The 11,252-nt window shown below is 50.8% G+C and overlaps 1 protein-coding gene across 1 annotated transcript in view; it reads left to right on the top strand.

Moving 5' to 3' along the window:
• The window catches only part of INTS3 (integrator complex subunit 3), a 200,043-nt gene that overhangs the window by 74,416 nt on the left and 114,375 nt on the right, over positions 1 to 11,252 (top strand). Inside the window, exons 4-5 of the mRNA XM_015411750.1 lie at positions 6,480 to 6,593; positions 8,545 to 8,629. Coding sequence (XP_015267236.1) covers positions 6,480 to 6,593; positions 8,545 to 8,629 — 199 coding nt within the window. The remainder of the gene's footprint in view (positions 1 to 6,479; positions 6,594 to 8,544; positions 8,630 to 11,252) is intronic.

Here is an 11,252-nt window from a genome sequence, read left to right as displayed (position 1 = left end):
TTGAAGAAAAAGAAGAGGAGATTGGATTTATACCCTGCCCTTCACTACCCAAAGGAGTCTAGGCGTCTTACAAACTCCTTTCCCTTCCCCTCCCCACAACAGACACCCTGGGAGGCAGGTGGGCCTGAGAGAGCTCTGACAGAAACTGCTCTTGATGAAGAAGAAGAGATTGGATTTATACCCTGCCCTTCACTACCCAAAGGAGTCTCAGAACGGCTTACAAACTCCTTCCCCTCCCCATAACAGACACCCCATGAGGTCAGTGCGGCTGAGAGAGCTCTTTCAAGGACTGCCCTTGAGAGAACAGCTCTGAAAGAACGTGTGACTGACCCAAGGTCTCGCCAGCAGCTGCGAGTGGAGGAGTGGGGAATCAAACCCAGTTCTCCCAGATTAGAGTCCAGATTCTTTTGAACTATGGTGCTGGAGAAGACTCTTGAGAGTCCCTTGGACTGCAAGAAGATCAAATCAGTCAATCCTAAAAGAAATCAACCCTGACTGTTCCCTGGAAGGCCAGATAATGAAACTGAAGCTCAAATACTTTGGCCACCAAATGAGAAGGAAGCACTCACTGGAGAAGACCCTGATGCTGGGAAAGATTGTAGGTCAAAGAAGACGGGGACGGCAAAGGATGAGATGGTGAGACAGTGTCATAGATGCAACGAACGTGAAATTGAGCCAACTACAGAGGACAGCAGAAGACAGGAGGGCCTGGCGTTACCTGGTCCATGGGGTCGCAAAGAGTCAGACTCGACTGTGCGACTGAACAACAACAACTTAACCACTGATTCCCCACTTCTCCACTTGCAGCTGCTGGATGAACTTGGGCAAGCCATAGTTCTGTCAGAGCAGTCCTGGAAAGAGCTCTCTCAGCCCCACCTACCTCACAAGGTGTCTGTTGTGAGGCAGGAAAGGGAAAGGAGTTTGTAAGCTCCTCTGGAACGCCAAGTAAAGGCAGGGTATAAATCAAATCTCCTCCTCCTCCTCCTCTCTGGTCTCCTTCCCCTGTCCCTCGGGCTGCTTCCAAAGCGACTGAAGGTCCGAAGAACAAGGGCCCCAGCTTTTCTATGAAAGCCGCAACGTTCAACACAACAGCGGTTGGTTTTAGGCCAGGGCCTGACCTCCCCTCCCCTCCCTCAGCGAGAACACATTTCGACATTTGCAAAGCATCGAAAGGCCAAGTGGCACTCTCACCCTTCGAGGGTGGCTTTTGAGCAGGTCTCCGTGGCAGCGCGCGAAAGGGGTCCAGAGCCCCGTGAGCTTAATCAGAGGGCTCTTTCGGGGCCTCATTAAATCTCCGGCGGAGGATCTCTGGAACGGCGTGACATTTAGCAGCGCAAATTAACATTAATACAGAAACCGGTTAGCAAATTACTTCCTGATCCTGAGCCGCCCGCTTGCCCCCCCCCCTTCGTGAAGCTGTCAGGAGTCATCAGCCCCCCACCTTCTCCCTTTCTCAAGCTTCATAGCTCTGGCTTCTAATGCTTAGCAAGAGAAAACATGTTCCTGCAGAGCCTGTAATTAGCTGCTTAGCAGCTCTCCGGCTCTCTTTTGTCTCCAGAGCCCGAATCTGGACTCTACCTGCGGCTGGCTCGGTTTTCCAAAGAACACGATCCGCGATATGCCTCTCATTAGGACCAGCCCGGTGACACAGAGCGGTGCACGAGCGTTCGAGCTCCCCAGGACTCGTCATCAGGCCAGATGTTTATAAAATAAAGAGAGAGGGGATGTCGTGACACCCCCCTCTGACCGGCCCAGGGACTCGGAGTTTCCAGGGCCAGAACCTGAGGAACCGAAGCAAATAAGAGGGACCGGGAAGAGCTTGGCAATGCAGAGTCACTTGCTCTCCTCAATCGGAGAGCCAGTCTGGCGTAGTGGTTAACTGCGCGGACTCTAATCTGGGAGAACCGGGTTTGATTCCCCACTCCTCCCATCAGTCCAAGAGAGTCCAAGTCATACAGTCCAATTAGACACCAAGGGATTTTGAAGAGGAATCCCATCTTTGCACACCATGTGCTACAGCTCACAAGGCAGTCCTTTGTCTCCAGGACAGCATTTCAGGGTGCAATAAGCAAGCACAGAGCAGGAACAGAACAGAGAGAGCGTCTCTCCCATGGGGAATGACCAGTTATAGGCCAGTTCCAGTCACAAATGAGCCCTGGCCAGGAGCCAATTGCGAGTGGGAATGGGAGTGCCCAAGATTTGGCTGTCATAGCTATGTGTGGGGCTAGGCTATAAGTTTGGGGACTCCCTCTGCAGTCAGGTGACCCAGCTTCTAGCTTCTCCATCGGCTCCGTGACTACACTCATGTAAGGCCTAGTGGGGCCTTACAGTCTAGCTTCTACCCTGTTTCCCTGAAAATAAGACCTACCCCAAAAATAAGCCCTAGCAGGATTTCTATGCATTTGTGGTATAAGCCCTAGTGTGTCTTATTTTCGGGAAACACGGTAGCATGGAAGTGTGAAGAATGTGGGTTTATGGCATGGCAATTGAGGCTATGGGGCCCACCATTTGGCTTGTAACAGGAAATAAAGTCCAGCCTGTTATCAAAAGACAGAACAGGAGAAGCCATGAGGCTTTTAGAAATCAATATTTCTATACAGAGCTGTCCTTGAAAAAGAGCAGTTTCTGTCGGAGCTCCATCAGCCCCACCTGCCTCACAGGGTGTCTGTTGTGGGGAGGGGGAGGGAAAGGAGTTTGTAAGCCGCTCTGAGACACCTTTGGGTAGTGAAGGGCGGGGTATAAATCCCAATTTCCTCCTCCTCCTCCTTTTTCTTCTTCTGCTGCTGCTGCCTGGAAAAATTGGATATTAGAAGTACCGCGATAAGAGCACGCAGAGTGTGCTCACCTTTATATTTAGTTTTAACATTAACCGCAATCTCTTCCAGCCTATTTTGATTTCCCGATAGTTCCATGCTACAGACAGATTATTTACGCCGGCTAGATCGAATGCTGTTCCGTCAGGGGAGCTATCAGGATGCTTAAATAAGGTGCCTTACTCTGGATGACTGTACCGATTCAGTTCTGTCCAAATAGACACCCTTCAACAGTGTTCAGCTGTGGGGGGGGAGGAGGGGTGCTTACAATTTCCTTCCCTTCCCTTCCCCACAACAGACACCCTGTGAGGTAGGCGGGGCTGAGAGAGCTCTTCCACTGAGTCACTGGCCCCTCCCCTTATAAACACACATGAAGCTTCCTTGTCCTGATGGTTGGTCCCTCAAGGTCAATGTTGTCTAGTGCTCTTTCAAGGACATCTCTTGTTAGAACTGTGGCTTGCCCAAGGACATCCAGCAGCTGCAAGTGGAGGAGTGGGGGAATCAAACCCGGTCCTCCCAGATCAGAGTCCGCGCACTTATCCACTACACCAAGAGATAGTCAGGTAAAACCTTCTATCCAGGAGTCTAGGTGTGAACTGGATAATCTGAGGTTTCTTTCACCGGGGGTGGATTTTAATATTACACTGGCAATTCCCGAGTTCCTTTCCTTGGTCGACCAAGATTTAAAAATCATTAAATTTTTATATTACGTAGACATGCGTATTCAATAAATCTCCTTCTCTCTCTCTCTCTCTTTAAGCCTTAGCGTGACACTGTTCAGAGCCGAATTGGCTGTAAGAGCCGTATCCTTAAAGCAAAAGAGGCCCTTGCTGACGATGTGCCAGCAGTGCCGGAGGCCACTCTGCCAGAGCCAGCAAGGGGCACCTTGCCACTGTGGCACCTGAGATAGCCACCGGGTCTCCGCCAGGCAGGATGCGAGTCCCGGCCCGTAGCCGTCCAGGATCCATTCCCACTCCGCAGGAACAGCAGCGTCAGTAGCAGTGGATAAAGATTCTCCTTTGCGAGCGACTGGCATTACAGTCCAGCTCAGTTGACCTTTATTGGCATAAAATACCTTAAAAAGAATTACCTAAGGAGAAATATACATTTAAAACCAAGTGTAACCAGACATATAAAACAGGATGTAGCATAAAACCAATTACTCAATGGAAGTGTTCCTGTCGTAGCTTTAAAGCTGATTGTAAAAACATGGCTACGTTCATTGATATTTCCGGAACAGAGTCATTTGGAAGACGGTGCACTTTTAAAGCATCGGGAAGGTTCGTCATGTTGGCTAAGAGAGGGTTTAAATATCTAACACGTAAGGCCACATAAAACTGACAATGGAAACAAATATGCGAAACAGTTCCAGTACATCCAGGGTTGCAATGGCAAAGCCTTTCCGCGTAAGCTTTGTTGTTACATCTCCCATGCAAGATTGCTGATGGTATTACATTATACTTTGCTAGAGAAAAGGCACTGCGCTGTGGCGGTGTTTGTATACCAGATAGATATGGGGCCATTCGGCCCACTGTAAAGGGGCATTAAAGTCGTGAGCGAGCGATTTGGTCGCTGCATAAACTAGTTTGCTCCGGAGACATCTTTCCTGAGCGAAGACAGAAATGTGCGAGTCGGAGGCTAAAAAACTGAGCTGTCTCACACTGGTCGGAAGGCCCCAAGCCTGGTTAGCACGGAGGAGGCAAAGTGCCAAGCCGGCTGCAAAGAACCCCACAAGGGATGTAGAGCTATGGGTTGAGAGTAGTGTTTCCTTGTAGGATCCTGACCAACATACAGCATAGCCTCAAGAACTCCGGGACTTGCTGGCGGCACAGCTGGACCCAGTTACCACCCAGCCGATTTCAGCCGAGCCCTGGGAAGAGACAGCCTTGCTGGATCATCAGGCCCAAAGCCCAAGGGTGTCGAACTCATTTGTTACGAGGGCCGGATCTGGCATAAATGAGACCTTGTTGGGCCGGGCCATGTGCGTCATGAAATGTAACGCCAGGTAGCAGAGATATAAACTTTATAAAGGACACAAACACAAAGGTTTTTTTTTACTTAAAATAAAAACATGCTTAAAACATGAGCACTCTTGCAATATTTTGTCTATTTAACCGTGTCTGATAACTGACACCTCTTGCTCTGAATTGTTGCATCGAAATGTCTGTGCTGTTGCAATCTTGGGTATGGCTGTTCAGGGGTGTGTCTGTAAGCTGCAAACCTACGATGACGCAGCAGCAGCAGAACTGGAAGCAGCAGCAGAAGACAGCCAGTTCCACTGCGGGCCTGATAGAAGCCCTCCGGGGGCCTGATCCTGCCCCCGGGCCACATGTTTGACACCCCTGCCTTATGTTGTCAGCTCCAGCTTTCCGTGTCTGGCTAGCTTCAGGGCCAGGGGCCTGGTCCCGCTCAAGGAAACCTGACCACAAAGTACAGGATGGGGGGGGGAACCATGTGTTGCATGGGGGGCAGGAGGTTTTTCAGCCCCGCTAGCTGGACTAGTGTGTGTGAGCCAAAGCCAAAGAAGCAAGGTCTGCTGTGGCTGATTACTTTCTCTTTTTCTCGATCCCCACCCCCCACCCCGGCTGCATAAAAAAGTGAATGAAACCACCCCATACTGAGGGTCAGACTTCTGGTGCTCTCAATCAGGGGGTTGTTGCACCTTCCCTATAGGGCTGCCAAGTGGGGGCGGGTGGCGGGTAAACCCCCGCTTTGGCGGCCCGATTTCTGCCGCCGTGGAATCGGGCCCCGGGGGGAACCCCACCCCCGGCGTGCACGTCACTAGGAAGTGACGTTATGACGCCGGGCACGCTGGGTTTCCCCTTGGATGGTCGTGGCCCCACCCCCAGCGTGCCCGGCGTCATAACGTCACTTCCTAGTGACGTGCATGCAGCGCGCGTTTCGGGATCCACCCGGGAGTCCCCCGCTCCAGAGGTGAGTGCTACTTGGCAACCCTACTTCCCTATGAGGAAAGGCTGAAGAGTCTGGGAGTTTTTCAGTTTAGAAAAGAGATGACTAAGAGGAGACGTGATCCAGCAAGACTCTTCTTATGTTCTTATCTTCAGACTCTCACTCTAGTTCCTGTTGGTTTGTGCAGCCTGTATTGGGCTCAGATCGGTGAACGCAGTCGCTGTGCAATGCTCCCTCTAAGCTGTGGAGTCTTGTGAGCAAAAATCCGACTTTGGGAGCTACTGGCATTAAAGTTGCGAGCGAGTGATGTGGCTGCCGCATAAATCAGTTTGCTCTGGAGCAGTGTTCCCTGTAAGCTGAGTTAGTGTGAGCCAGCTCACAGTTTTTTAGCCTCCAGCTCACACATTTTTTGTCTTCGCTCAGGGAGGATGGCTCCAGAGCAAGCTAATTTATGCAGTAGTCAAATCACTCACTCACAACTTTAATACCAGTAGCTCACAAAGTAGACTTTTTGCTCAGAAGACTCCACAGCTTAGAGGGAGCATTGCTCTGGCACCAACCTTCCTGAGCTGAGACAAAAATCTGTGAGCTGGAGGCTAAAAAACTGTGAGCTAGCTCTCACTAACTCAGCTTAGAGGGAACACTGCACATAGAATACTTGGCCAAAATAGCAGGTCTCTGTTTATGTACTATGCTGTCACCTTCCATGTGGCCGGTTCCATCATGCTTTCCCCCATGTGCTCTTCTCTTCCCCAGTGTTACCGGGATCTGACGCTAGTGAGCCGAGACGGAATGGGCGGCTTGTTGACCAAGATGAACCAGGTAGTGATGGATAAGTACCAGAAGCTGCAGGACACGCCTCGGGCTCAGGTGAGAAGAGCTCCAGAAAAAATGACTTGGGAATGTTCAGTCTGGAGAAGAGGAGGTTGAGGGGGGACATGATTGCTCTCTTGAAGTGTTTGAAGGGCTGTCCCTTAGAGGAGGGCAGGGAGCTGTCCCTCTTGGCAGCAGAGGAGAGAGGACTTGTAAGAATGGGCTTAAACTGAGGGCGGGAAGGATCTTAGGGAAAACTTTTTTACAGTAAGAATTGTGCCGCAGTGGAATCAGCTGCCTAGGGAGGTGGTGAGCTCCCCCTCACTGGCAGTCTTGAAGCAGCGGCTGGACGAACATTGGTCATGGATGCTCTAGGCTGATCCTGTATTGAGCAGGGGGCTGGACTAGATGGCCTGTATGACCCCTTCCCACTCTGATTCTTTGATTCTATGAGACAGACGAAATTGGCAATGGTAGCAGCTCAAAATGGGTACTGGGCAGGATGTATGGCATCTCCATGAACCCTGGGCTTCTTCAGCCACACAAACTAAATCAGTGGTTCCCAGCATTTCTGAGCCTTTGGTTACCTTTGGAATTCTGAGACTGGGTGGTGGGCATGACCACAGAATGGCTGCTGCAGAGGTGGAGCCACACACACAGAGGAAGCCCAGTTGCAGTGAAGGAGTAATTTTAAAAAATACATTGGGAAACAGGATTGAGGGAGAATAAAACCAACACTGGTGGCAGCTGCTCTCCTGAAATCCATGTTATGTTAATCAGATTCCCCAGTGGTCAGCCAGCAGCATTCCTTAGCCAGAATCCTGCCTGACCCCCCACTCGCTTTCTAAAAACACTTGGTGGATGCCAAGAAAAGTGTTGGCAGGTGCCCTGGCGCCCATAGGCACCCTGTTGGGGACCCGTGACCTAGATTCTGTGATGGAAGCAACCTCCACACATTTGCAAGATCACTTCCCTGGCAGTGCAGCATGCTCTAGGGAGTCGTGCTGCAGAGGCAGCCCCAAGGCTGAGTGGGAAGGGAAGGTATTTAATGTTTAAATACTTTCCCCTCACTGGGGAGTCACACTGCAAGGGCTGCACGACTCCACGAGTAGCTGAGCCCGAATAAAAGCCGAATAATATCGGGTTTTATTCAGGGGCGGCTACTTCGGTAGCCAAATACAGATCTCTGGTATTTTTCGGGTATTTATTCGGCTCGGTATATACCAAGCGCGCATGCCTAATGGGGATTGCACAGATGTAATGGGTTGGCTCTTGTGGATCCGCTTCACTAGTGGAAGATCCTTCATTTTGGGGGCAAAGAGGCTTCCCCGATGCAAGAGGTGATGCAGGAAGGCTCATCGAGTCGAGGGAAAATGGTAGCGTTAATAGAACGGATCCCACCCAGCTCTTCATACTTTTTAACCGAAACATCCCAACACGGATTCAGGAGTTTCCTTGTTCCTCTGCAGCAGTTTGCGACTTTTGAGCTTTTCCACATCGGGTTTTTGCTCATGCTTGTCATCTCCTCCCTCTTACACTGTTACAAAAGCCCCCTGGAACCAAACAAACAAACAGGAGACAGATCTAACTGTGCCATAAGAGAGGGAGCAAAATGACACTGGTTAAGAAGTCAAGCTGGAGCAAAAACCCGGTGCGGAAAAGCCTCATTGTCACAACTCCGGATCCTTCCTGCCGCCCGCGTTTCTCACCCTGAGGTCCTGTTGCGGCCAAGCTCCGCTGCCGGGCACACCCGATTTGCAAAAGAGAGCTTCCGTAGCATGCTCAGCGAGGTCCCGAGTACTTTTCCGACCGAGTGGGAAACTTGTGTGGGAAAGTTGCTATCGAGGCTTAAGGTCAGTGGGGAGGAGAACAGGACTGGCGAGGCTGCGGAAGTGGTGGCTCGAGCAAAGTGCGGTGGGAGCCGTTGGTGCAGAGGCTGGCATTAGCCATCCGAACCGGCTCCGAATCCTCCCCATCTCCCCCTCGTATGTTCTCTCCCTGTCTTCAGATTGTCTGGCTGGTGCGGGAGATGGTGAGGAGCGGCTTGCTTGGGAGTGATGGCCTCTGCATGACCTTCATGAAGCAGATAGCAGGTGAGCGCGTGGGGGGGGGGACCTGGTCAGTCGGGATGTAGCCCCGTAAAGCCCCCTTGCTTCACGGGACCTCCGTCTGACTCTTCCCCCGCTGGATTCTGTCTCAGATCTGTTTCACCCGGCCCCGATCCAAACCGGGGCTGTGCTCGTGGCGCAGCTTGGCTCTTACAGGTGGACGGAGATCCATGATCTTCCTCATAATTGCAGAGGCCAGGGATCGAACCATGTAACTTCTGCAGGCAAAGCAGGCATTCTGTCCCTGAACCTATAATGTGGACATCTGAGGCTGCCTTGCACCGGGACAGGCCACGAGCAGGGTTCCCTCTAAGCTGAGTTAGTGTGAGCAGTCTCACAGTTTTCTAGCCTACTGCTCACACACTTTTGTCTCCGCTCAGGAAGGAGGGCTCCAGAGCAAACTAATTGATGCAGTAGCCAAATCACTCGCTCACAACATGCCAGTAGCTCACAAAGTAGAATTTTTGCTCACAAGACTCCACAGCTTTAGAGGGAGCTTTGCTCACAGGGTGTCTGTTGTGGGGAGGGGAAGGGAAAAGAGATTGTAAGATGCTCTGAAACTCCTTCAGGTAGCGAAGGGCAGGGTATATCTCCTCCTCCTCTTCCTTCTTCTCTCCCATCCCGGGCCTGCTGGGGTGGTGCCTTAGTAAAAACAGTCATAACTGTGCACCAGTGTTCCCTCTAAGCTGAGTTAGTGTGAGCTAGCTCACAGTCTTTTAGCCTCCAGCTCACACATTTCTGTCTCAGCTCAGGAAGGATGGGGCTCCAGCGCAAACGAATTCATGCAGTAGCCCAATCGCTCGCTGACAACTTTAAGGCCAGTCGCTCCCAAAGTAGAATTTTTGCTCACAAGACTGCACAGCTTAGAGGGAGCATTGGCCACGAGTCCATCTAGATGTCTGCTGTTGTCTCTCCACGAGTCTTAGGCAGAGAAGGGTATTTTCTAACACCTGCTCTATGGGACCCTTGACCTGGGGGTTCCAGGGACTGTCGGGGGCCTTCCGCATTGGAAGCGGGCACCCTCCTGCTGAGCTACTGAACCCGCATGAAGCTGCCTTCTACGGAATCAGACCATCAGTCCATCAGGGTCAGTCTTGTGTACTCAGACTGGCAGCGGCTCTCCAGGGTCTCAGGCAGAGGCCTATCCCATCACCTGCTAAATGGTCCTTTTAGCTGGAGATGGGGGGATTGAACCTGGGACCTTCTGCATGCCAAGCAGAGGCTCCACCCCTGAGTCACTGGCCCCTCCCCTTAGAAACACACATGAAGCTACTTTATCCATCAAGGTCAGTGTTGTCTTCTTATTTGGTGCCAGTTTGCTGTAGTGGTTACAGTGCACGGACTCTAATCTGGGAGGAGGAGGAGGAGGAGGAGAGGAGATTGGATTTATATCCCGCCCTTCACTTGGAGTCTCAGAGCGGCTGACAAACTCCTTTCCCTTCCCCTCCCCACAACAGACACCCTGTGAGGTGAGTGGGGCTGAGAGAACTCTGACACAAACTGCTCTTTCAGGAACAGCTGTGCCACAGCTTGTGACTGACCCAAGGTCACATCAGCAGGTGCAAGTGGAGGAGTGGGGAATCAAACCCTGTTCTCCCAGATTAGAGTCCGTGCACTTAACCACTACACCAAACTGGCGGGAGAACCGGGTTTGATTCCCCACTCCTCCACTTGCAGCTGCTGGAAGACCTTGGGCAAGCTGTAGTTCTGGCACAGCTGTTCTTGAAAAAGAGCAGTTTCTGTCGAGAGCTCTCTCAGCCCCACCTGCCTCACAGGGTGTCTGCTATGGGGAGGGGAAGGGAAAGGAGTTTGTAAGCTGCTCTGAGACACCTTCGGGTAGTGAAGGGCGGGGTATAAATCCAATCTCCTCCTCCTCCTCCTCCTCCTTATTCCGTCAGCAGCTCTCTCCGGGGTCTCAGGCAGAGGTCTTTCACATCACCTCTTGATCCTTGAGATCCAGTTTGGTGTAGTGGTTAAGTGTGCGGACTCTAATCTGGGACAACCGGGTTTGATTCCCCACTCCTCCACTCGCAGCTGCTGGATGACCTTGGGCAAGCCGTAGTTCTGTCAGAGCTGTTCTTGAAAAAGAGCAGTTTCTTTCAGAGCTCCCTCAGCCCCACCTACCTCACAGGCAATGCTCCCTCTAAGCTGTGGGGTCTTGTGAGCGAAAATCCTTCTTTTTTTTTTTTTTTTTTTTTTTTTTTTTTTGGTAAACAAATTTTATTTTCTCAGGAATACAACATATAAAATTAAATCATTTCGTTCTATCAATTGTCTACCCCATTCCCAGTTCCTCCCCTCCCTCCAGTGGCTTCCCGCAGTGCTTCCACCCCTGCTCCAAATTACTTCATATCATCAACTATATCAATTTCTTATCATTACAATCTAAAGATAACATCATTTGACTTAATATTGATCTAAACATATTAAGTTTTGTTTCACATCCCAGTTCTTTTCCAGATATATTTTAAAGTCACTCCATTCTTGAAAAAACACGTCGTCTTCTTTATTGTTCAACTTCTTCGTAATTTTGTCCATCTCTGCCATGAACAGAACTTTTTGTATCCAGTCTTCAATTTCTGGTACTTTCTCTGTTTTCCAAAATTGT

The sequence above is a fragment of the Gekko japonicus genome, unplaced genomic scaffold, assembly GCF_001447785.1.
Source record: "Gekko japonicus isolate JY-2015 unplaced genomic scaffold, Gekko_japonicus_V1.1 scaffold175, whole genome shotgun sequence".
Classification (NCBI taxonomy): domain Eukaryota; kingdom Metazoa; phylum Chordata; class Lepidosauria; order Squamata; family Gekkonidae; genus Gekko; species Gekko japonicus.
The sequence above is the reverse complement of the archived record's forward strand: the minus strand, read 5'-3'. Positions and strand labels throughout refer to the sequence as shown.